Source organism: Amblyomma mixtum, chromosome 6 (genome assembly GCF_055824585.1).
Source record: "Amblyomma mixtum isolate Tamu chromosome 6, ASM5582458v1, whole genome shotgun sequence".
Taxonomy (NCBI): domain Eukaryota; kingdom Metazoa; phylum Arthropoda; class Arachnida; order Ixodida; family Ixodidae; genus Amblyomma; species Amblyomma mixtum.
Window position 1 is genome coordinate 46,611,700 of NC_143017.1, and position 26,678 is coordinate 46,638,377.

General features: G+C 51.0%; 1 protein-coding gene across 1 annotated transcript in view; it reads right to left on the minus strand.

The window, feature by feature from the left end:
* The window catches only part of CenG1A (Centaurin gamma 1A), a 72,144-nt gene that overhangs the window by 24,420 nt on the left and 21,046 nt on the right, over nt 1-26,678 (minus strand). The window contains exons 2-7 of the mRNA XM_089547838.1: nt 23,575-23,633; nt 12,095-12,182; nt 11,926-12,011; nt 7,974-8,118; nt 7,753-7,887; nt 1,727-2,001 (exon numbers count right to left, since the gene is read on the minus strand). Of these exons, the coding sequence (XP_089403964.1) occupies nt 1,727-2,001; nt 7,753-7,887; nt 7,974-8,118; nt 11,926-12,011; nt 12,095-12,182; nt 23,575-23,633 (788 nt within the window). The remainder of the gene's footprint in view (nt 1-1,726; nt 2,002-7,752; nt 7,888-7,973; nt 8,119-11,925; nt 12,012-12,094; nt 12,183-23,574; nt 23,634-26,678) is intronic.

Sequence of the window (26,678 nt, forward strand, 5' to 3'; positions counted from 1 at the left end):
CATCAACTGCTAAGTGCACAAATTTCCAGCAGCGCTGGGCTGTCGATACTTCTGGAATTGCCCTCTAGCCACAGCTCCTGTGTTGCAGCTCACAATCAGTGCAATAGTGCGAACAGAATAACACGAAGCAAGCTGCGGTGTCTCAACTTTTCTCACACATTGCTTCGAGGAAATATGACAGTTTCCTGAGCTCATATGCGAGTACATCAGTGGCGTTTGCCAGCTAATGTATTAAGCGTATACCTGAATTTTCCCTAGGTAAGCCGCAAGAGGAGTTTCATCTCCGAATTGTGCCCAATTATTATGACCGTGACTGTACATTGTTCATCAGGAGGATGAGTCACCATACCTAAGCTAGATTGCAGAAACCCATCAGGTAAGCAAGAAGCAGTGCAAAAAAGAGTGACAATGCATGAGACAACACTGGCACTATAAACAACTGGCAGACTGGCTGAAAAAGAAACATTTGTTGGAAGTTGAACTACAAACGGGCTTGAACAAATGGCAGCTTTTGCTGGAAGTCAAACAACAAAAAGGTTTGAGCAAAACAACCCTGCATCACACTTGATGAAGAATGGCTCACGTATCAAAATGACCCATTTGTTTGTTATTCTAAAGATTTTCGTTTGACCATCGTCTTCCAATAAATCTGAAAGTTGCCAGAAGCGCCTGTGTCATCTTCAGAGCAGTGTTCTTTCCTCCATGTCCAGTTGCTTTTGCATCATCTCTTCAGAAGCATGTTCCAACTAGCCCAGTTCAGCACACTGGTTTAAATGCTTGCTTCATACAGTATCATGCCCGCTTGCATGACTAATTTCCAGCCAATCAGTCAATGCATCTATTTCTTGGCAAACAATACGCCAACAAACAAAATATTGCTCAGTCAGGGCGAAAACTGCTTCTTCACTAGCACTGCAGGCTTGTTCGCAATAGCTACACAAAAATATGTTAAGCTGCCCCTCACTGCCCTTCTATATCACTGCCCATCTCAATCCGGTGGGCTGATTGCCACCTGCCATAGTGGGCAGGCTGTGTTGACGTCACAGGGTCACATGACTTCTCTTGACCAATCAGGGAATTTCGTCTCTTACATCGGTGAGGTTTTGGTGTGATGACAGCTCTAATGCTATCATATTAACAGTTGAGCCGCTCCAAGAAGAATAAGAATGGGGTGGAGCGCATATGGCAGGTTCTCTCAGATCATGAATGGCAGGTCGCCAATATCCCTCAAGCTGTATCACACCGGTACTCACCTATGGGGCAGAAACGTGGAAACTAACAAAGAGGGTTCAGCTTAAGCTATGGAAAGAAAAACAATAGGTGTAACATTAAGAGATCGGAAGTGGGCAGAGTGGGTGAGGGAACAAACGCGGGTTAATGACATCCTAGTTGAAATCAAGAGGAAGAAGTGGGCTTGGGCAGGGCATGTAATGCAAAGGCAAGATAACCGCTGGTCCTTAAGGGTAACGGAGCAGATTCCAAGAGAAGCCAAGCGCAACAGGGGGCGGCACAAAGTTAGGTAGGCGGACAAGATTAAGAAATTTGCGGGAATACGGTGGCCGCAACTGGCAATGGACAGGGTTAATTGGAGAGACGTGGGAGATGCCTTTGCCCTGCAGTGGGCGTAGTCAGGCTGATGATGGTGGTGAAGAAGATCCTCAGACCATTTTTTTTTTCCACTTTGAATATTTCTCCACGTAAACTGAACTAGCAGGCAGGGACTAACCTTGAGCGAGGTCTGGTTGAGGTTTGCAGCTGGTGCGCTGACGGCCCCGCCATGGAGGGCATTGTAGCTGTTGACAAGTGTGGCCGTTGCATTGGCAGTGGACACAGTGGTAGAGGCCTGCTGCTGCTGCAGTTGTTGTTCCCTGGCATAGCCATTGCTGGCAATGCCAAAGTGGGCTGCGGCCCTCCCGCCACCCACGCCAACCGGTGTGCTGGGCCGGGAGTTGTTGGGCGTCAGCGCAGAGGCCATCCGCATCTGGACAATCCTCTGGCATGCTGCACATGAAAGGACAGGTCACACATGAATGGACAGGTCCTCTTCCCATACCAGTTCACACAGAATGGCTCACTGGCCCCCAGAGTGGGAAAATCATACAGAATGCATGATAGCAACAATAAAAATGCTACTGAAGATACAACAACAGCATGCAGTACTAACAAAGATTTGAGCAATTCCTTTAATGGTGTCCATACTGCCAAATATAACAAAGTATTACGATAGATAACACCTGATAAAGCGCACCAAATGCCCTGATCAACTCTAATGAATCTTGCTACAGCCAAAGCAATGACCCCCATAAGCCTAATCTTCGTATAACCTAACATGCTCTGGCGAACCGCATGAAGGAATTATGACCTGTAATGTTGATTTATGCTATATGCATCTATTATGGAAGTGTCTGAAAGGCTGTGCATAAACTATGATGTGCAGTCATGGGTAAAAGTTTACGGGATGTGTAATGACAGAAAAAAAAATTACAGGATTGCATTCATTTAAGTCGGCTGAAGAGCGTAAGTGCAAAAGCCTCTTCCTATCCTATCTTTCTCTCTCTCTTTTTCATGCTCGAACCCACGACCTTCACGGAACTCGAACCCACAACCTTTGTGGGACTCGTACCCATCACCACTGCTATTACCGACTATGACTATCGCTATCATCAATATCATCAACTACCACTATCATCATCACTATCAGTACCAATCATCATCACTACCATAACTATCACTATCCCTAGAAAATCACTATCAGCAGCTATCAACACTATCACTACATTATCTCTAGCACAGTCACTATCAATAGCTATCATTAACACTTAAAACTATTTTTACTGTTACTATATATCAGTAGGTATCATTAATACTAACACTATATTTTACTATCTGCTTACAGACTATCACTACTACCATTACATACATGTTGCTTAATCAACTTTTACATTTTATTTTAATTACCATAGCACTTATGACTGACAGTTCGCGCGGACACTTTTGCAGGCAGCCTCTGTCTGCGACTTCCGTCCACACCACTCAAGAGCCAAGAAAGGCTTTCGCCTTAAAAATTAGTTCTCCATTGCCTCACCAGCCAATGAGGTGGCAATTGTTCTGACAGATGGAGCACTAGAGTCCCCTCATGCTTTTGTGCTTTTCATTGACCTGCTTTGCATGATCACGCAGAATTTTTTTTTATTCAGTGAACTAGCTGTTATAGCGGGACAATCTTTAGGGCCAAGCAACCCTGAGCTACCATGTGTCACGTGTTGGCGGCTTCCCCGCCAGTCTGTACCCTGCCACCAGCAATAAAGGACGTAACATATAATTGGCGACGAGGTAAAAATGGCAACTGCGCTGGGCACGATTGGGGAATTCGTTCCAACAGAGGCGACGTCTTGGCCCTTGTATTTGGAGCGCCTCGAATTTTTCTTTCAAGCAAACGACATCGACGGTAACGAGAAGAAGCGAGCAACGCTCTGCAGCGTTTGCGGCCCAGCAACGTATGCCATCGTTCGCTCCCTTTGTTCTCCGGATGCGCCGTCGGCCGTGGCCTACGATGAGATCGTCAGGCGTCTCTCAAACCACTTCTCGCCGCGACCGTCGGTGACAGTACAGCGTTTCAAGTTTGGCACACGTCAACAGCAGCCCGGTGAGTCAATTGCCGACTACATCGCAGAATTGCGACGTCTCTCGGAACACTGCGATTTCGGTGCGTCGCTCGATGACATGTTGCGCGACCGGCTAGTGTGCGGGGTGCGAAGCGAGACCCTTCAGCGTCGGTTGCTGGCGGAGCCGGAGCTTACGTTTGCTACAGCTCGGGAGAAAGCCATTGCAATGGAATCTGCGCAGCGACAGACCGAGCAAATTCGCGGCAGTGCCGCATCGTGTGAAGTTGGCAGCGTGAGCGGGCAGCGTTTCGACCCGTGTGTTGCGAAGGTCTCTGCGCCAGTGACAGCCAAGGAGGGTACCCATAAGCAGGCTGGTTCGCCTGGAAGCACAAGCGTATGTTTCCGCTGCAAGGGTGCGCATTCGCCAAGCAGTTGCCCATTCATGAATATGCAGTGCCACTTCTGCAAGCAACGAGGGCACATAGTGAGAGCATGCAGGAGGAAGGCGGCAGCTCGCGCTTCGGCTGAACCCAACTCTCAGAACAAAAAACGGGCCAGTGGAGGCCGTCACAAGAATGCTGCGTCGGACGTTTACGACGTGTTCGTGCTGTCTGGTGAAGAGCCAGCCGTGAGAGTGGAAGTGCGCGTCAACGGAAGTCCCCTAGAGATGGAGGTGGACTCTGGTGCAGTGTGTTCAGTCATCAACGACCGGACTATGCAGAAGCTGCGAATATCGAAAAGGGCGTTGCGCCCAAGTACTCTTCATCTCCGAGCTTACAATAACAAGGAACTACGAGTGTTGGGTGAACTGACCGTGAAGGTGGAATTCAAGGGGCAGGAACATCGCCTGCGATTGGTGGTGGTTAAGGGTGCTAGTATCGGACTTCTCGGTCGGGACTGGTTCAAGTCTTTGGGAATAAGTCTGAGTGGTGTTCACAGTGTGTACGAGCCGAGTCGAACTGGCAGTAGGGGAACAACAGCCTTGCTCAAGAAGTATTCTTCAGTCTTTGAGCCTGGACTTGGGACAAGTAAAGGGCCTCCTGTACGCATTGAGGTGAACCCGGCAGCTCCGCCGCGATTTCTGAAGCCACGACAAGTACCGTTTGCATTGAGACCGAAGGTGGACGAAGCACTGGACAAGTTGGTGAGCCAAGGCATTTTCCAGCCTGTGCGGCACTCGAAGTGGGCAACACCTGTCGTTCCAGTTGTCAAAAAAGATGGATCGATAAGGATCTGTGGGGACTACAAGAGCACAGTCAATCGTGTAGTGCAGTGGGAAACGTATCCCCTGCCGACACCGGAGCAGCTGTTTGCCAGGCTGGCAGGTTGCTCGAAGTTTTCAAGGCTAGACCTCGGACAGGCGTATCAACAGAAGACTGTTGATGAAGAAACAGCTGACTTGTTGACGGTTACAACACATCGGGGACTGTTCCGCGTAACCCGTCTTCAATTTGGCGTGGCAGTGGCAGTGGCTATCTTTCAGAGGTACATGGAAGAACTGTTGCATGGAATTGATGGTGTTCTTGTGTTCTTGGATGACATCTTGATCGGTGGAAAGGATGAGGTGCAGCACAATGCTCGTTTACAAGAAGTGCTCAAAAGAATTCATGAAGACGGTCTGCGACTAAAGTTTGACAAATGTCAATTTGGTGTTGAGGAAGTGTGTTACTTGGGATTCCGTGTGAACTCTGCAGGTGTGCAGCCGACAGAAGACAAGGTGCGTGCTATTCACAAGGCCCCAGAGCCGACATGCAAAAAGGAACTTCAAGCCTTTTTAGGAGCTCTGAACTTTTACAACAAGTTTCTTAAAGGAGCAGCTCATGCCTTGGAGCCACTGTACCGGCTGTTGGACAAGGGTCGCGAGTGGCGTTGGATGGAAGCTGAGGCGGAAGCATTTCGCCAGGCGAAAGATCTGCTACAGTCATCACATGTTCTGGTGCACTATGATGTCAACAAACCCCTAGTGCTGGCCTGTGACGCATCCCCGTACGGACTGGGTGCTGTGTTGAGTCATGTGTGCGAAGATGGCAGCGAGAGACCGGTTGCATATGCGTCGAGAACTATGAGTGCGGCAGAACGGAATTATGCCCAGACAGACCGAGAAGCACTCGCCATCGGCTTTGGCATAAAGAAGTATCATCAGTTTCTATATGGGAGACATTTCAAAATTGTGACAGACCACAAACCCCTCTTAGGACTGTTGCACCATGCCAAGCCCATTCCCCAGGTGCTATCACCACGGATGCTGCGTTGGACCCTCATGTTATCGGCTTATGACTATGAAATTGAGTATCGACCAGCGGAGAAGCTATCCAATGCTGATGCATTCAGTCGTTTACCACTGAGAGCCAGTAGGGCAGAGGTAGAGGAGCAGCGTCTTGGGGAAGTAGGGATGCTGGAAATGGCGCCGGAAGTAGCATGGAACTCTAGGAAGGTGGCAAGATTCACGTCAAGGGATAAGCTGTTGGCTAGAGTCTGCAATTGGGTGCAGCATGGGTGGCCAGAGGGTAAGCTGCCAGAAGAGTTTGCAGCGTTTGTGAGCCGCAAGCATGAACTGTCGGTGTACCAAGGTTGTTTGCTGTGGGGCAGTCGTGTGGTCATTCCAGAGCCAGCTCGACCGTATGTCATGGACATTCTTCACACAGCTCATCCAGGAATTGTCAAGATGAAGGGGCTTGCCAGAGGAGCCGTGTGGTGGCCAGGAATCGACAGAGATGTTGAGCAGAAAGTGAGAGACTGTGCACGTTGTCAGGAATCCAGGTCTGCGCCAGCAGCTGCAAAGATTCACCCTTGGGAATTCACCAAGCGTCCTTGGACAAGACTACACATCGATTTTGCTGGGCCCTTCCAAGGCAAAGTTTTCCTCATTGTGGTGGACTCTCACTCAAAGTGGTTGGAAGTGTGCCGGATGAATTCCATGTCGACAGCTACAGTTTGTGCGAAGCTTCGTTTCCTTTTTGCTACCCATGGCATTCCAGAAACTGTTGTTTCTGATAATGGCACTGCCTTTTGTTCGGAGGAGTTCAGAGACTTCATGTGCCGGAATCAAATCCGACATGTGACCGTTGCCCCATATCACCCTTCTTCGAATGGTCAAGCAGAACGCATGGTGCGCGAAACCAAGGGAGTACTCAAGCGAATGGTTGGAGGCGATATCGACACACGTCTGGCTAGGTTTCTAATGACCCAGCATATCCTGCCTCATGCTACAACAGGCAAGAGCCCGGCCGAATTGCTAATGGGCAGGAAACTTTCAACTGTGTTAGAGCGTCTGCATCCTGACCTGCAGTCCAGTGTGCAGCAGAAACAAGAGCAGGTGATGCAGCGCCGTAGCCAGGCAGTGCGACTGTTTGATGTGGGGGATCGAGTGTTTGTGCGCAACTATCTCTATGGGCCCAAGTGGTTGCCGGGCATTGTGGATGCTGTCACAGGACCAGTGTCGTACTTGGTCGTCACCAAGGACGGTCGTCGATGGAGACGTCATGTTGACCAACTCAGAAGTCGTTCTGCCAGCTACGCATTGGACAGTTTCGCTTCTGGGATGTGTGAAGAGGAGGAACCGCTGGTTGCTTCCCCGGCAGGGTGTTCCGGGCTTGGCATTCCTTCAAGCCTAGAGGACCCTGGAAGACGGGACCAAGGAGAAAGACTGGAGGAGGCTGCAGCGCCCAGTACCGAATCTGCTTCCTGTGGTGAGGACCGTGAAGCGAGTGCTTCCCTTCAAGTCCAGCGACCACAGCGCCAACGCAGCCGCCCTGCGTATCTGAAGGACTTCGTGACGTAGGGGGGAGGAGTGTTATAGCGGGACAATCTTTAGGGCCAAGCAACCCTGAGCTACCATGTGTCACGTGTTGGCGGCTTCCCCGCCAGTCTGTACCCTGCCACCAGCAATAAAGGACGTAACACTAGCATCCCATTAACTTTTGTCCGTGACTGCACGTCAGAGCAGCCGCCGTTTTGGTGACATGGACCATCGCGAAAAGGCGCACGTTCATTCAGTTCGTGAGCCCTTTGTATCACCCTTAGTACCGCTTCGCGAGCATCGACGTCACAGCGCCCTAGATGTCACGTGCAACGCAGAATGGCAGCATGCACACGCCAGCATGCACACACGCGGGTGCGCGGCGCAGGGCGGAATCAAAGCACGCACCGTCCTGAAACACCCTCTCGACGTTGAAGCCGTAGGTGGCGCAAGTCTCGTAGTAGGAACACCGCTTCAGATCACTGGCCAGCTTCCGGGCGCGGGAGTCGTCTATGAGGCGCGGGTTGCTCTCGCTGATGGCATCTGCTGGGCAGGGAAAAAGGAAGCGGCTGCAATGTGCTGCGGGGTTCGCGGCGTCGTAAACTGCTCGGGAGAGAGAGGGGCCTCACCCTGCGTGCCGACCAGTATGAGGGGCAGGTCGGCGGCGTTGTTGCGGAAGTGAGCCATGCGCATGTAGTAGCTGTAGACGGCGCTGAACGAGGCCTCATTCTCCAGGCTGAACACGAAGATCACGGCATCCACCCAGCAGCTGAACTGCAAGCACGACAACGAAGCGCGCCGGTCAGTCACGCGGGCTCGCGCACACAACGCGTGACGGTTCTTCGCGCGTGCACTGCTCGCGACAACACTCCCCGCCCACCTTCAGGCGTTGGGAGGCAAGGCACGCGCGCGGTCGGAAGAGTCACTTCGCTTCACGGGTCACGTGACCCGTGAGACTTGCTGCTCGACTCGTGCGCCGCTCTACTAAACTCGCTTGAGCCTAAAATGAATACGACAGATTTGAATAAGTAACCTAAGATAATTAACTAACTAGGCGAAATGTAAGAAATTATGCGAACTGCGCAACAAGATCAGGGAAACAAAATAGGTTTTTGAGTCTAAAGAACGCTTTCTTGGACGCAGTATTGTCACCAGTACCACCAGGGCGGCCGTGCCAGTACGGTATTTGGCATTGGAGACCACTTAAGACGTGTTAACAGGCGAGCTGCGGTGTTAACTAAAATCAAATAGTTGCCTTTAAACTGTTACAGTTCGGCGCTTCAATATCTAAAGGCTTGTAGCTCACCGTTAGTAAAACCGATATCAGTTTCTACATTTTCGAAAATGCGATGCTCCTCGCCAGTGCTGGATGACGAACTTCCACGACCAAATCCGAAACCGCGCGGCCGAGGAGCGCACGCAGCGACGCCTACGAGCGCGCATGTGACGCGCGCTATATTTCCATAATGAACCAATTTAGCTGACAGAGATTATAAGCGGTTCCTTTTTTTATTTTTTTTAGTGGGGGGGGGGGTCAGTTTGCTTGCAGAAGACAAACGCGCCTGCGAGGACAAGATGCATTGGGTGACCGGAGAGGGCCAGGACTTGCGTAGCCCTTGCTCGCCGATTTTTCTGCGGCGCCTATCTTCCGTCACCTCCCGGTGTGAAAGCCTCGTGAAGGTGGGAACAGGTACAGGTGGCAGACATGGGGAAGGGGCACCGCACGCTACCTCACGGCGAAGGTGGCGACAATTTCAGAAGTGCTTCCGAAGTTCTCGGAACCGCCATATACTAACACGCTCGTTGAGGATAAGTTGTTCGCGCCAATTTTCATCGACTCCGTTTTCACGCAAACGCTATGCTGAAACTCTATAACAGTGCTTTAACGTTGGCGGTAAAACATCCCTCAGGAAAACAGAAAAGGGCGAAGTATATCGCGAATTCAAGGCACCTGCAGCGATTACGTATAGCCAGCGCCTCCTCAAGGCGCTGGTATAGCACACAAATAATATTGAATCATAGGGATTTCCCGATAGGAGCAGCACAGCATAACCTTGCTAAATGTAAAGGCTTACTGGAAGTAGGTAAAATTTATTTCCCTACGCACCATAAAGCAATACGCCGCAAACTGACTTCGAAGACGTATCGCGCGGACCGTATCTGCACCGTAACTGCCGCCGTCGCCAGCATCAGAGCAGGGCAAGACGATCACCTAGCGCCTACCGCTGCCCCATTTCACCTGATTCTCCGTCGCCAGTAGCATCCGCGCACTGCCAGTAGCATCGCCGGACTACACTGCTTTCAAGGACCGGCGGAAGCGGGCTGCTCGGCCGCACAGCGGCGCTGCTTAGCATACGAGAGAGAGCGCTTTACCCGGCTTTGCTTCGAAATCGAAAAAGGCGAAAAAAAAAAAGCAAAATAAGGGCCGCCAGCGAACGCGGAAAAACCTGACAGGCGGGATTTGTGAAACCGCTTCGACGGCAGCGGCGCGGAGGCCGACCGAGCTGCGCGTCCTCGCTCCCGTGAGCGATCGGTGCGGCCGGCGGATGAAGCGTGACCCAGATTCGGCGCCCGCGCGCGCCGGCCGAAGGACGAGTGGGAAGAACGGAGCTCCGATAATTCGCGGCCGTGAACTTGCGCCTGCAACAGCGAAAAGAAGAACAGGTGCGGGGTGGGAGCGCGTGGCACCAGCCATTTCCCTCGTTCGCCAACAGAGGGCAATGACTGCGCGGGGCTCGTCGAAGCGCCGCTTAGCGGTGCAGACCGGAGCGTGCAGGGAGCGGTTCGCGCACAGCGCGCGGGAACGAACAAGAGCCCCTTTTTGCGACATCCCCCGAGGTGCGCCTCTCGGGTGCAGAGAAAGTGCAGAGAAAGGAGAGGCATTTTCCGACCCGCTCGATCCAATGAGGCAATACTCGCCAGCGCCGCTAGACAATGCGTTGCGGCCGCCCGTTTTCCACACCGCATCCGGGACACCGCAGACGCGCTCTCCACCACACATCTGCCACGCTGTATTAAAAGAAAAAATGGCAGTGGTTTAGCTCTGGTTAAACCTGGTTGTGTTGCGAAAGCAACGGCTGCCTGGCTACGCTTGGGATTCGCCTGTGGTTAGGCGTGGTTAGGCTGGCGAAGCGAGCGGCGGCTGCGCCATCTGGCGAAGCGCGGCGGCGGCATTACTGCGGTTGCTAGGCGACGGCTCAAGGTCATTCGTGGAGTCGCCGCCACGCTAGCCACGCTGAAGAGGCGAACTGGTGGGCGTAGTGTTGCTTTCGCCAAAAAAAAAAAAGCTCGAAGCTTGACGAAGCCGCGCCACTGTCCATAGGAAAAACTGGTGACGGCGAAACAAGTCCTTCCACCGCGCTCACCGTTCTGCCGGCAGGCTTCGCACAGCACGGAGCTGCTTTTTCAAAGGAGGAGTATCCGTAGGGACAGCAACTTCCAGGGGCGATCGCCGACAAAGAGCGGCTACAGCGTTCACTGCGTGCTTCTTGGCTCACAAGGGAGGGAGGCACTCTTCAGTCGCCAAGTCGAGACGCGAAAGGACCGGACCTTGCAATCTTATATACACGCGCAGCCGTAAGCTGGAAAGCATCGGGGATGACCCTCGATGCAAAATATCCCGCAACGTCCGATTCGTTAAAGCTGCCCAGGAAATTAACTACACCCAGTGATCGAGAACAGGAGGCGGAATTGAAGGATGCGAACGTAAAAAGAAAAGAACGCTATGTCGAGAAAAAAGCCCAGCAAACAGCGGTGAACGGTCCAGAGCTCCCCATTAGCCACGGCAAGCACTGAGGGAACAAATCCGCCTTCGCGAAGTGCTTAAGCTAGATCCGGACCTCCACATAAAAAGGCTGAAGAGTAGAAGTAGGTATACCAGCAGCTCAGCGACATGCTTCAACAGGTTCTGACTTATGAGGACGAAACTTTGAGGCCAAGTCAAAAATTCGTCACGAGGCTGGGAACACGTTGAATGTAGCCATGGTCCTCCATAGAAAAAGTAAAAATAAATGCCGATAAGGAAGGGTGTAAAAGGCTGGGAGACCTCTCCTGTGCTATCCACCACGTATTTACACGGCACAGTACATAAAGGGCTTGGCTGTGAAGAACTAGGGATAAACTTTTATGGAGAACACCTTCCCGTAATTATAAGCCGGCTGATGACACTGCCTTGCTAAGTGTCATTTCCCTACTAAGAGAAATAACTGCAGCGCATGTTTGTAGCGCTAAGCAAAATCACGGGACTATATATTAACACGGAGGGAAGCAATGTTCAACAACCTCGGTTTGGAGCAACACTTCCCTATTTCAATTCCATTACAATTATTACAATTAAATTCGAATTCAATTCCGATTGTGTTCTAATTGGTTGGCGCAGCTGTAAGTACTAGTACTGACTATTGCTGATTAGCATCTCGTGTTTTCCCGCCGCTCATGACGTCACACCGTTTCGCCCAATCGAGAGTTTTGTAACGCCGCCAGATTTCCGTGTCGATGAGCCATTTATAACGCTTTGGCAGCAATAAAGCCATCTACACATGGCAGCACACTATACAGCGAGAAGGAGGAAGGGGCCCAAACCTGGAGCTCGGGCGGCCCCCCTTCGTCCCGGATGAGCAGCAGGTAGCTGTGGCCGTCCACCACGATCTCCTTCTTGAAGCGGCCGCCTGCAACGGACACACATGCACACTCCGGTTTATCTCTATCTCAAACCTCTCCGGTGTCGCGCATTGGCAAAGGAGACACGTACCTTCGGGGGACTCGTCCTGCATGTACGAGCCGGTGAGGTAGCGGTGCACCAGGGCAGACTTGCCGCTCGACAGGCTGCCCACGATGCCCTGCAAGAGAGAACCAACGGTATGGCTCGCGCGTGCACAGGGAGGCCAAGCGCTGCTACTAACTACGCGTTGTACAACAGCTCTATGGGCAAAAAAAAAAAAGAAATCTGATTCTAGAAGAACAAACTGACACTGGGCGTGCCGGTGCGTATAGTATATGCGCCACATATTTCACGCGTTTCATGGTTCATGCGGTAGCTTATCCCTTATAAAAAATGGTGTATAGACAGTCTATAGACTTCTTACAGACTCTATAGCCTTCCTATAGATATTTCTTTTCGTCTATTAAGGCGGAAGCCTTTAATGGCTCATACTATCGTCCGTTAACAAAGAGTGTTATATGCGTTTAACTCGGGAACTAAAAAAGATAGAAGAGAACCAATGGTTGCTTCACATAGAGGAGGAAAAAATGAACCTAGACGCCGAGTTTGATGACTGTAGATTAATTAGTTAGACAAAAATGTCGAAACTGCGTCGAAATAGCGCGGACGTCGATATAGCCACAGGAACGGTGTGAGGTAACATCCACCGGAAGTCGTCACGCCATAGTGAAAATTGTCGCGGAATAGTCGGAAAAACGTCGGATTTGTGTCAAAATTAGATGGGAAAATGTGTAATTAAGCGTAATTAACACTTAAGATTCCCGAGAGATGTATAATTTGGGTATTAATAGAGCCACGGGAACGGTGTGCCGTCGCATCCACCGGAAGTCGTCACGGCATAGTGTCCTCCGCTTTCGCCTCTGTAAGGCCGCCGCTCATTTCCAGCTGCAACCGCTGTGCAGGGCGCTGCCCCCGCGGAACCGCCGCTACCTTCAGCCCCCCCCCCTTACGCATACGCTAACGTCGGAAAGGCGACCGATGGCCCACAGCGACCTTGCAAGGTCGCCGCTCATTTCCGGCTGCAATCCTTTGCAAGACCTCTGCACCTGCAGAAGCTTTCCATTAAGAACGAAAGCCCCTCCAAGCACAGTGCAGTAGGGAGCTGGTCTTTCGACGCACTGCTATCTGCACGGGGCCCCCTCCCGCCGTAGGCTAACCGAGGCGTCTTTGAAGGACGGAGATTAGGAGGGGGAAAATAGGAACCCTTCCTTAGCTGGTTCCCCGAGCCGACAAAGACCTCCCACGAAAAGACGATGCGTTTTTCAGGCGATGCGTAGAACCACATGCGTTCCTCACTCTTATCCGCCTGCTCATCGATCACTGTTGTCCGAGCGTCCCACCGTTTGTGCCGTACCGGCTTCTCTCTCATCTATTGTTTGCATATGACACGCACTGAGGACAAGGGGTACGCATCTGTGCCAAGAACTTGACTTGCAGTGCGAGTGGAGAGGGGGGCGGCGGTGTGCTTGGGACAGGTCTGAAGGAGAGCCCCGACGGGAAAGGATGTGCATGCGGTTACCGACGAGAGTGGTGTAGTATTTGTTTGTTTGTTCGTGCTCATAGCGAGACCCTGGGTTTAATTAAGGCTGTGCCCAACCCACGGGTGGGTCTATGTTTGATTGGGGAATTGATGTTTGGGGCAGGCCACTCAAAAAGACCGCCCCATTTCTTTGTTTGTTACGGTTATAAAAACCGAAGTGAACGGATGGAGAGCAGCCTGAGCTGGGGCTCCATGCTTAGCATGTAACATTCTCCTTCTTAGACTCTAACCTGCTAGGTAGAAGAGCAAAGTAGCGCAACGTTTGTTTTTCTTAACTCATTTCTGCTGTTTCCAGTTTTACTCTCGTATATGTTGTAAATATATGCTCTTTCATCATCATCATTTTGAAGCACGCCTCCGGGTCTTCTTCCGCGCCGAATTCACCAGAGGAAGGGTTTGGGAACCTTCCTCGAAGTAACGAACAAGATCAAAACTCTACTGGCGCAGCCGACAGGATTCGGCACGTGTCATCACCAAGAGCAGTCATCGCAGCGACAACTACAGGCCTTCCGACACGGAGCAGCGAGGAGCTGTGAAGGGACGACTTCATCTCGGCTGCTACCGACGCTGGTAGAGCGGACGCATCATCCGGGCTCTGGGCGGCAGACAACAGAAGATCTGCGCCGCGTGAGTGGGATTTCTTGCGTTTTGTCGAGGTTGGCATGGTTGCTATTCTGTGAGGCTTAGGGTGCAGACACGGAACACGTGAGCACCATGGAGGAAAATTTCAGCATTAAGAACTCGTTCAGTTCTAAATTAGGCCTGGAACTGAAAACGCGTCAAGGCGTTATTCTCTCAGAGGCAGGGCAAGAGACTATTCGCCGCCTTGAGTTGAGGTTTCAGGAACGGATGAGAGAGACAGAGAGGCAGGAGCAGGAACAGCTAAGGATGCTCGAGCTGAGGTACGCGGGCGGCGGGCAGTATGGTACTGCTTCCGATGGAAAGGAGAGAGATCATGCAGACCTAGGCCCTGAAGCTCAGAGTGCTGGGGAGATTAACAACGAACTTCCTAAAAATTTGGCGGATGCAGAGAAACGGAAAGAAGGAGAAGGAACTCATTCTCGGGCGCGGTACATTTCGACTGACATGAACGGACATTTCAGCCAGGAAAGCGCCTTCAGTCCTGAATTTGTTCCCGGATGGGAAGCGCTCCAAGGCGTTACCCTATCAGAGGCAGGGCAGGATAGCCGCCTTGAATTAAAATTGCACCAGGGAATGCGACAAATTGAGTGCAATGAGAAGGAAAGCTGGAGCTGAGGTATGCGGGCGGCATGGCACTAAGTCCGAACTGAAGGACAGAGACCATGCATACCTAGGCCCAGTAGTCCAGTGTAGTAGCGAGGGTGATAACGACTTCCCTGAAAAGTTGACAGAGGCACTAGGCCAGAATAATGAGGAGGTCACTGAGATCCGGATGGTCTCTCAGGCTCGGTCAGTGCAGGTTGAAAAACCACTGTCAGGAGAAGCAGCGCTCGAGACAGAACTATTGAAGGATAGTGAGAGCGAAATGACAGAAGAGGAAAGTTGCGAAATCACGGCCGGTGCATCCAGCGCACTTTCAGAGCTGTTTAAAACCAAGTCGCAGCAGTCGTTTCCGAACAGAGCTGTTTTTGAGGATTCCGCAGACAGCCGCACTCAACCTGAAGTGTGCTACGATTGGGCGACTGATAAGGACGCCGAGCTAGCTGACAAACTAAGCTCGAATGGCTCACAGGAGCTCCTGAACAAGGTTCAGCATGTCCGTGAAGCGCGAACAACGAAGCAATCAGTAGCGACCAGTTTTATTGCTTCCAAAGCACTGATCAGAAGGCCGTAACGGCCAAGCCACAGCTAGGTCCATGCGAGTGGTTCGAAGGTGTTTACGTAAGAGGTCACGAGAATGCAGTGACATCCAGCAGCCGCGAACAATCATGCCCGATAGAGGGTAGGCGCGAAAGCAGCCCGGCTTGTGTCAATAGCCTTCTGGGTGCGAATCGCGGAGACACCTGCGCCAGTAAAGATTTTATACATCTTCTTTTGTTCGTTTCTTCAAAGTAAGGTTCCCAAACCCTTCCTCTATAGCGAATTCGGCGTGGAGGAAGACCAGGAGGCATTCTTTCAGATGATGACAGATAGAAGAGCATATATTTACAACAAACATGTACAGAGATTAAAACTGGGAACAGCAGAAATGAATTTACAAAAAAAAAAAAGAAAAACAAACTGCGCTACTTTACTCTTCTACCTAGCAGGTCAGAGCCTGAGCTGGGGCTCCATGCTTAGCATGTAACATTCTGCTTCTTAGGCTCTAACCTGCTAGGTAGAAGAGTAAAGTAGCGCAAAGTTTGTTTTTCTTTTTGTAAATTCATTTCTGCTGTTCTCAGTTTTAATCTCTGTACATGTTTGTTGTAAATATATGCTCTTCTATCTGTCATCATCTGAAAGAATGCCTCCTGGTCTTCCTCCACGCCGAATTCACTAGAGGAAGGATTTGGGAACCTTACTTTGAAGAAACGAACAAAAGAAGATCTATAAAATCTTTACTGCCTCTCAACACTTTAGTTGCCAAACTGTCCTCGCAATTTTTTCATAGTCTATAGACTATATAGAAAAAAGTCTACTAAAAGTGTATGGCCATAAATCTATAAATTATCTACAGATTGTCCATAGCATTTGTATTGCCTATAGATGTTCTCTACGATTTGTCTATAGAGGGTCTATAGACTTTATAGACAGAAGTCTGTGGACAGTTTATAGACTAAAAATTGTTGTTCTGTAAGGGATGGTCTCCTTGATGGCCACGACAGGTGCAGTTTGCAGGGTTTCTCAGGCTGCCTTCGCAAACTGAACCACGCAAGTTCAAAGAAGAGACTTCCGGAGCTGTCCCATTTCAGGCAACAGTCGAATCTCGATAACAGCAATTAAGTCCAAGAGGTACGAAACGTTCTTGGCATCACGCGGAAATGGAACTGAAGGCATCCCGACAAGAAACGTATTCCCACGAAGATTTACGATGTCTGCTCATGCCCGAAGCCCCCGGCACGACGCATTATCGGATAACAATGCGGCATTTCCCGGCCTGATTTCTGCGCATAGATTGCAAACGCGCGCAAAATGCTATGTTCCACACTGTCGTAGTCGCTTTTTGCGCCCGCGTGCGACCTGTATATATTTATATTTATCACGTATATATGTAAATAGATTTATTGCCAGTGTACCCCTCCCCCTGTCCTTTGTACTATCCCCTCACCTCTTTCTTTTCACTTCTACACACTGCCTGCTATCCTTTGTTTCCGCTGCCCCAGCTCAGGTGCTTCCAGCCGCGATAGCAGATGCCGGGGCAGCAAACATTATTTTACCTTCCATATGAAATGAAATAATAAAGCCACTATAGTACTATCGGTGTAAACTTTGCAGTCGCGTGACGGCGCTCATCAAGCAAAGCCTGTCGTGTCGGGTGCTCACATTGCAAATCACGCTTGGTACGCTTGGTCACGCTTGGACTGTGACCGGCACATTGTGCTAATCGGTGACTTTAATTGTGTATGCGAGCGACCCTGTTGATCGCGCCGGTCCTGACACACCCAGGGATAGGAGCGGTGAAGTTGTGTCACTCGTTACAGAAGATGCAGGGTGTAGTAGATTATGAATTAACAATACTACAACTCTGAACTTAAAACTTTATGGTTCGGATATAGCGGATAAATCACACGGGGGCAAAAACCGCATAACGATAACAAAAACATTGCTTGTATTCTGGAAAGATTGCATACGTCTTCTCCCGACGACTGCTCTTTTCGCACTGGTCCCGTCCAGCCGCCTTTTCGGCCCTTTCTCCCCGCTCTGCACGGGTACAGTGCTCTAGAATATCCCAATATTCTAGAGCACTGTAGCACGGGGCGACGACCGGAAGTCGCAAACCGAACGTCCGCGAATGACGCATTCATGGGCGGTGCCCAGTCTCAGAGCTGTTTTCTTTATTTTTTTCTTGGTGCTCCGCGTGTACGAGTTGAGGGGGGAGAGGAGTAGAGTAATTTTTAATCGTCTATAACTTCGTTGTTATTGATGCTAGCTCAAACATTCTTGCGCTGGAGTGACGAGCGATGGATTGCCTACGTCTCGTCTGCTTTACGCAATCTCAATTAATTTATTGCATAGTTCCTTTAAGGGCGCCGTGCTGTCGGTGTCCTTCGGTCCGCCGTCTTTATGGGTGCCGCCGTTCGTATGTCTCCAAGATGGCCATGATTTCTGCTGCCGTCCGTGTCTGATTTATTCCACAGGTACGCATTTCTTCCCCGGAAACTGCTGTTTCTACTTTGTTTCTTTACTGCTGTTTTTACTTTGTTTCTTTACACAGGGTTCATTGATACCGGAGCTTCATGTCCTGGTTCCCGTTTATTCAGGGCCATCCTCACACTTGCCTAGATCGAATTTATGCATCTTTTGCACTTGTCGCCCGAGGATTGGTCTGTGACACTGCACCAGTTTCATTCTCTGATCGCTGTATGCTGGTTGCTCGCCTCGGAGGCAGTGATTGTTCAAAATTTAGGCCGAAATGGGCGCTTTGGAAGCTGAACTCATCAGTAATTAATGATGAAGAGTTTGTCATTTGTGTCCGCTCGCAACTGGAATCCTGTCTCTCGAGCAAGATGCCGTTGCTCGCCGCTTGGGAAATGTTTAAGCAGGACGTGCGTGCTACAGCTATAGAAATTGGTTCCGTGAGGTCGTTTTACAAGAAATATCAGGAGCAGACACTAAGGAAAAATTTGTACAACCTGTATGACTTGGAATGCGAAGCACCTGGCTTATACACGGATGAATTTGCTAGTCTCATTAGTGAGTTACAAAGATTTGATCGGCGCCGCCTTCCGTAAACCTTTGACAGCGGGACAGTCGGAACTGTCGTCCTTCTGGTTAAAAGATTTTTCCTCCTCACTGACGGCGGGTGTACACGGCCCAGAGCCTGCCGTAGGCCGTGAAGCAGGCGCGGTGAGGAGCGCGTCCGCGCAGGAAACTCGGCGACAATAAGGAAAGCTCGAAGAGATGCGGATCCCGTCCGTGGAGATTAACGGCAACTGACGGACGCCGCGGCTGCACGCAGAGGCTGCCCCTCAAAGAGCGCACCGCTGCACTAGTCGAGGGTTTCCTCCTCTACGCCACGGCCCTGAAAGTCGCACCGCGCTTACGGCAAGGTTAAGGTGACCACAAGCCGTCCTCCTCTCCATGCCGTGTAAAGCGGAGAGCACACGTCATCCGAACGACGCTCGAGACGTACCTGTGTGCGTGTGTGCGCGCGCGCGCGCGTGTGTGTGTTGGGCTCTATGGCGCATAAGCAGCTGAGGCTATAGGCTATCATGCGCCAAAGAAAGGGTTGGTAAGATCTCACTGCTGAGCAGGCGGACTAGTTCTTGAAAATAATTACAATTTCCTGATAACATTTACTTCTTCTGGGAATCTAACCTCGCGACAACTACTGCATTCTCTCCTGAGAGCTTGGAAGGGGTGGAAACGGACGTGTTTGTCGTAAAATACTGTGAAATGTTTTTTTTTTTAGTTTTCTGCATGACGATAAAATATGGCACACTGTGATCACTTCGCCACATAGTTCACAAAAGGGACTTCTTCGATTCACTAGTATGAAGTTTTGTGTAAGATCATCATCAGCAGCATCAGCCTGACTACGCTTACTGCAAGACTGCGATCGTCGTATCCGCGCAAGCTTCTTAGGCCCAAACTCTGAAAGCTTCCTTTCCTTAGAAGTCTTCCTAACCTTACGTGAGGCCGCCTTTCCGCGAATGTTCGATGGAGGAAGCCAGCTTACTCTGAAAGCTCTCCTCGCCTCTCCTCAAGTAAGGAACGCATGCCGCGTGTCTGGGTTTGAGGGTTCCTTCACATCGGCCAATAGGATGCCGAGTAGGAAGTTGCATTCCGGCGGCGACAACAAACATGGCGGCGCCCTTCGAAGCTGGGCCCCTCGATTCGAACTGAATTCGTCGTCGTTACTGTGTTTTTCAGTGCGTTCGCTGGCCATAAATGGGCCATCGGTCTTTCGCTTCCTCTCATCTCGCCTCTAAGGAAAGTATGAGTGATAAATTTGCCTTATTTTTTTTATTTAGATTGGCGATTCAGCCGCTTTTAGGCTTAAGATCATCGGTTTGTTGACAGAAATGGTTTCCGTCCTAGCAACCAGATGGCGCCACTAGGCTGAGCTAGGCGGAAACCTCGTCCACCAGATGCAAAGGGAATAGCCACATAAACGTCAATCGTCATGTCATTGCGTCGCTGTTTGCATAAGCTGAATTAAAAGTGGAAATTTGAGAAACGTTGTAACGTCCCGCAAAATGCCTGCGTTTAACGTACGTATGCATGCAAGGAGAGGGCTGAGTCGGGCTGGTTGGTTCATGTTGAATGGTACGGCGGAACAGCGCTGACGGACAGGACGGAAGAAGATGAGACAAACACAGCGCATGTGTTTGTCTCATCTTCTTCCGTCCTGTCCGTCAGCGCTGTTTTGCCGTAAGCATGCACACGCTTATGGTACATTGACAGCGTCGATTTGTGCTATTTGCTAGCCATATCTCTCACGCCACGAGCGGCGACGTGGCGGCCGGGAGGTGTGAACGAGGCAACATTTTGGCGGCGGCGGATTTCGCTCGCTCTCGCCGCCGAATGACCAAGTGTGACAGAGCCGCACCGCTGCGGAATCTGAACGCAAATTCTTCCTCTGAGTGCACTTCCACTGGATTCACCGCGTCGCGAAGCAACCTAGTTGTTCGAGGATACAGGTACACTTCATCGAATGCGTATTCACAAGCTCGGTTAAAAAACTGCGTGTAGTCGCCCGCGTAGCGGTCAGTCCACGCTGCCATTTTCTCCCGCCTGCTCAATTGCGCTCACGCCGGGCTCGCGTCCTTGCGCCGCGTCTCGCCGCCCGCGTGAGTGTGCGGAGTCACTTGTGGCACCAGTGAGGTGAAGCGCTCCTCCAGGGCCAGAAGCGACGTAAGGACGCATGAAGGCAGCTGGCAGCTGCCTCAACTGTGAGGAGGCACTAAGGACGACCTTACTTAGGGCTCCTCAGTAAGGAAGCTTTCAGATTGACATGAGGGCTCCTCACTGCAGTGAAGGCTCCCTTACTGAGGTAAGGAAGCTTTCAGAGTTTGGGGGTTAATCTCATCTGCCCACCTAACTTTCTACCGCCCCCTGCTACGCTTGCCTTCTCTCGCAATCCACTCCCTTACCCTTAAGGAGCAGCGGTTATCTTGCCTTCGCATCACATGCCCTGCCCAAGCCCGTTTCTTCCTCTTGATTTCAACTAGGATGTCATTGACCCGCGTTTGTTCCTTCATCCACTCTGCCCGCTTCCGGTTTCTTAACGTTACATCTATCACTTTTTTTCCATAGCTCGCTGCATAAGATGCATGTGTCCAGTGCGAAGGCGACACAAGATGGCTTATTAGTGGCTTTTTAAATAATAAAATAACAAAGGACAGAAAAGATGTCGCTAGCTGCGGCATCCGCCATCGAAACCTGAAGCACCTGAGCTGCGGCTAGCGTGAGTAAAAGTGAAGGGGAAAGAAAGAGGGGAGCGATAGGGTGAAAGGATTCCGATAAAGCGTTCGTGGTGCTGACACCACTTCCATTCGTCAAGGACCAGCTTTAGCAAGTGCACTTTGTTGTTGGCTTCATCATCCGAAGAGAGGCCGTGAAAATAGTGGAGCGCTACACTGCTGGTGGTCCAATGCACACAACTAAAATGAGCGCAGCGTCTACCACGCAGTAAGCCACTTAATTACCTCACAGTAAGAGCTGCAGCGGCGCACTTGGAAGCCTGATGGGAGTAAAAGTGACGCATCAATGTTCTAGAAGAAGCACAAAAGCGCGGTGGAGAGTCGGGTGCAGGCTGACTGAAGGGGTCAATGCTAACTAGCGACACGGGGCATCCGGGCCATATGCTCCATGCAGTGGGAATCTTATACCCCTGTCACACTAGCAAATTTAATGTCATTCGAACCCAATGGCATTCGATGCATCGAATGTCATTTGGTCTCTTTCGGTGCTGCACGGAAAAAAATAATGTCATTCGAAAATGGTGGCATCGACGATCAGTGAAGAAAAAATAGTCCAACTGAACGACATCAGCGCGCATAAAAGATGTTTCAAATTGTTGTGCAGTGTTCCAAAAGCGAGTGAGAACATTTGTGTGCCGTATTATAAGCTTAAAATATTATTTCCGGCCATTCTGCACCACTTTAGCCAACAAAAGCCAAGCCAAGTGCAAAGTCAACCACAAATCCATCAAATGTAAACAAACAAAATGGCTGACATGGCGGCGCGCGAACACGCGCGGAGCTTGGAAATGACTTCCAAAAGGTGAACTGCTCAGTTACGTCTTTAAGTACCTTCGAGCTTAACAAACATGGCATGCCTACCAGCAAGAATCACGCAACCCAAAATGACCGACGGTCGCGGGAAGGACGCTGCCTCACGCTCGGCCGCTGCCTCACGCTCGGCCGCTGCTGTTGGCTGCTGCTGAGACCGAGAGTAATAGCTATCCACAACAGCCTCTAGTGTGAACAGATTCACACCAACATTACCTTTTTTTATCAGAACTAAATAAATGCACTTTCTAAGTTTGGCAGTGTGCACATTATTTTTTCGCGTCGCTTGTTCCTGCTGCGTATCTGGTGTCCAGAGTACGCATTCGGTTCGAGATCGAATGCGAATGAGTTCCCCTAACTCATTCGATGGCGAATGTCATTCGAACCTAATGGCATTACATGTTCCCGTGTAGCAGCCGATTAATGACATTAGGTGCTAATGTCATTCGATTCGAATGACATTAAATTTGCTAGTGTGACAGGGGTATTAGATGCGGTGCCATTGCTCAGATTGTGAGACAAGATCCAAGAAGAAAGGGCTGCACAATTAATCTAGTCTTACAGCGTCGTTTAGAGTTCCTTTGGTGTCTCCAACTTTCGCTCTAATAAACGTTACTGAGATATCGATTTGTGTCTCTGTTATTCCGGTTGGACTTCTTAATCGAGCTCTCCAATTGCTTCAGCCGTCAGCCCGGCGCTCAGGCCAAGCATCCGTCACCGGCTCTTCTCGAGAGGAGGGGGCTGGGGTTTGGCAATATGCCGCAGCTCACCCACTGAACCAAAACGTTTCACGAATCTCAAGGCCTTGAACAGACCACCTGGAGAGTCTCGAACCTTTTCAGCAATAAAGATTTCTTCTCTCATGAATCCTCACCGTACCTCCTCCAGCTACGCCCACTGCATAACAACAGCAGCTGACCTCTAATTAACCTTGTCCTGCACCTGCACTGTGCAACTTTTTTTTGTTTTGCAATCCACTTCGTTACCCTAACTAAGCAATCGGATATCTGCTCTCCATACCACACAACCTGCCGATTCCCTCTCGCTGGTTTAAGCTAGGATATCATCAGACGCCTTTAGTATACCGTGTTACCGGTGCCGGAGTGCCGGGAGCCCGTGCGCAGCAAATGCGCAGGCATTGCATGCATGCGCACTGCATTGCAGCCAATGCGCATTTGCATGCGCAAATCGCCTTGACGTCACCAGATGGCGCCAGGTACCCTGCAGCTGCGCGCGCGCCTGCAGCATCGGGACCAATCAGCGCCTGCTCGCCAGCGGCGGGCAGGCTGCCGGTATTCCGGTAACGGTAAGACACGGTATGCTAAAGGTGTCTATTAACTCAAGCTTGCTCCCTAACCCGCTCTGCTCTCTTCCACGTTGTTCTCAGTTCAGTTTCAATACTTTTCGTAAGCCTCCATGTTTCCACCCCCTGATAACAAAGAAAACAACTTATGCACTATACTGGTAAGGTATACCATTACTAATGACCCCAGAGTGCCTGCCAAATTGAGGTACGACGTTCCCGCGACGCAGAATCCCGTGATAAGTGCCGCACACGCAGGCAGTGCTGCATGCGAGAGCACCACGCAAGAGGCTGGAATGGCTCCCCTTACCAGGCGTATGTCGGGCACGGATCTGCTCAGCGTCCATTCCTGGCTATTCACGAACGAGTCTGCAAAAGAGGCAGAAGGGCAGTGCCATTCAGTGAACGGGACGAGCAAATGGTGGCACGACGGACAGGGAAATTCGGGGGAAAAAAAAAAAGCTTTCTCAAAACGGTTCAATCAACGCTGTAGGCAGTTTTATCAAAGCGCCGAGCGCACGCACACGAATGCTTGACCATGCAGTGCGCTGCATACGTGGTCTTTGCATGTATGCCTGTTTCCATCAAGATGCATCTAATTCCTTTCAAAAATTTTTTCAGACAGTCATAGATTTTTGTCCATAAAGACCTTCTAATTTATATACAAATCATACAGACAAGCCTATAGCCAATAGAAATCCGATAGACAGCATAACAGAGTTACGGTCATACATTTTTACCACACTTTATTTATTTATAAATAGATTACAGTTTATTTATTTATCTATTTAATTATGTATACGCTTTATATCGACTATGAATAGGCAAAAGGAAATATCTATAGGAAAGTAATACAGTCTGTAACAAGTTTACAGCAGACCATTGTTATAAGGCATTTATCCTGTAAAAAGTAAAGGTGCACAAGCAGGTAAAAGTTACCGTGGGCACTAAAGATCCTTGCGTGCTGTGAATGCAAAAGCATCCCTTGACCTTTATAAAAGGCCTATACCCGAAAGGCAGTTAAGGCCTTCACCCTGAAGGCTTTTTACTAAAGGACGTCAGCCTGACGGTATTTACACTGAAGGCCTTAACCGTGGAGACCTTCACCCCAAAGGCCCCTGACCTAAAGGCCGTTATCATTGTAATTAACGACAGTTATTATTATTTAGTAACGTCCTTCACCATTCCAAAATTACCACCATCACTGGTGATCGCCCATTAATAGTATATGTTATGGTCGACCACTGACGGCATGCGAGACCATGGTGACGTCATGAGGTTTTGGTACCACTTGGTCAACGCCGCCGAGTTTCGTTGCTGATGAGCCATTTCCAAGCGGCCCTAACGGAATTAAAGCCGGCAACTTCGAGGCGCCCAGCCCGGTGCAGTCCGCCCTCAGTGCGGCGTGCAGCGGATGCGAAACAACCCGACTAGCGCACGGAGCAGCACGCGCGAGAGCACCGAGAGTGTGCCCTTTGTACGCCGCCACTGCGGAGTCGGCCGAAGTTCCGACAGCTCCACGTGCTTCGTCTCCACGGTTGCCTCCATAGCTACCTCGGAGTTGTCGGCAGCGCGCATCAGGCAATGGACAGAGATAGCGGTGCTACGATTCAGTTACGTGACCAGTGAATTTCTTCGAGCGAACTCGTGAAAGCCGGCGCCAACGGCGACCATGATCCCCGATCAGACGCCTGACGCAACGTGTCCAGCGATCGGACAGGAATGAAAGGACACGGCAGCCTCTGCATCTGCGGCTTCGCGTAGACGGGGCGCAATACCGCCGACGCGACCCGCATGAAAACAAACCTTCGCAGACGCAGTGCACCGCCGATGCAAGCGCGACGGTAGCACGTCTTCGACCGGCCTTCAGTGGCGTCACCCCCCTCGTTAAGCCAAGGAGGGGAAGGGCCGACTGACACCTGACTGGCGTTTGAGAACGGCTGCACGCTGTGCACGCTCTTGGCCTCGTGTGGTGATAGGCGAAGAGGGCCCCGCCTGATGGCGCCACGGCTTGGCGCGACGTTACGGGCGACAGAGCTGCAGACCAAGATGCGCTGCAGGGGACCGGCGAGGAGGAGAAAACAAATGTGGGAGCTGCGGACCGGCGGCGGAAGAAGCGGCCGGAGTCCGCAGCACGACGTCGTGGAGGGTACTAAGCCGCAATGAAGCGCCAGAGGGGAGGCTGCGGCGGCCCGTCCGGCCAGGATCGCTCTCCAGGGGCGCCACAGCTGGTGAATACACAGCGCAAGAGATAATGACAAAAGGACCGAAACAGTGAAAGACACAGAGAAAGCAAGCCCGTGTTTGTATTTCACTGCTGCTGTTGTTTTGCCTTGCGCTGTATATTCCCCATGCAGGCCATCAACTCGCTCCTGTAAACTACAGCTGAGCAGCGGAAGATTGGGCACGCGCCCCACAAGGAAGGGCGAGAGAGCAGCAGCTCGAAAGAGGATGAACACGCAGCGGGCAGCAGCTAAGCGATCAGTGTGCCGTGTCAACAACGCGTTGCAGCGTCCACCGCCCCGGGCGACCTCCGGCTCGACACGCTCTGCCACCTCTTCCACGCAGATGAGAGGGGCAGTGGGAGAACCCGACCGCGCATTCATCCCTCCAGTGAGAGCGGGACCCACCCGTGCATATAGCGGGGTGTCGCAGCGCGCAACGCGCGTACACCGTCGGCCAGATGGTCGGCGTCCTCCCCCCTGGCGCCAGACAGGCGCCACAGCCATGCTGGCTGATACCGCAGCACTCGCGCTAGGCGGCTAACGACAGCCAAACGCTGCAGCCGCCGGACAAGCACACTAAATGGTGACGATTGGGGAGCCTCCCTAGTGATAATGGCCCAGCATTAGCGCGCACTTCGATCCCATCAGCACCGCCACAGCGGTCACGAGGCTCCGCCCTTGCGCACGCCTAACGACGGCAGCGACATCTCGCGATGGCTGATACAAGCACCTCGCCAGCGCCGTTGGCCTTAGCACTGACAGTGCCGCAGCCGGCGTCACCTGCTCAAAGGCTTCATCCACGGTTTTGGAGTGTGAAATTTTTCCAGTGCCAATCGAATACCTTAATCGCAGAGACGCTATTAGAAACAGGAGCACTCGACCTCAATGAAACGTCGACCACTGAGCCGTAACGCATAGCTCGGTTCAGCAATATTATACGTTCAAGCATAATCCACGTTGAATGAATGTGGCAGAGTAGTTTGGCTTCTATTGGAGGAAACTAATTTTTGTAAGAAATGAAAACGCTATTTCGCCCGGAACTTGGCCGGCAACTCTACTCGAAAGCGCTTATCTGGGCTATTGTAGGTTAGAAAGAATTCCTCCGTGACAACAAAGTCGGCCCATCTTAAAGTTTGTCTTGTTATGTAAGCAAAAAGACGAAATCATAAGCGCAAGAAATGTGACGCAT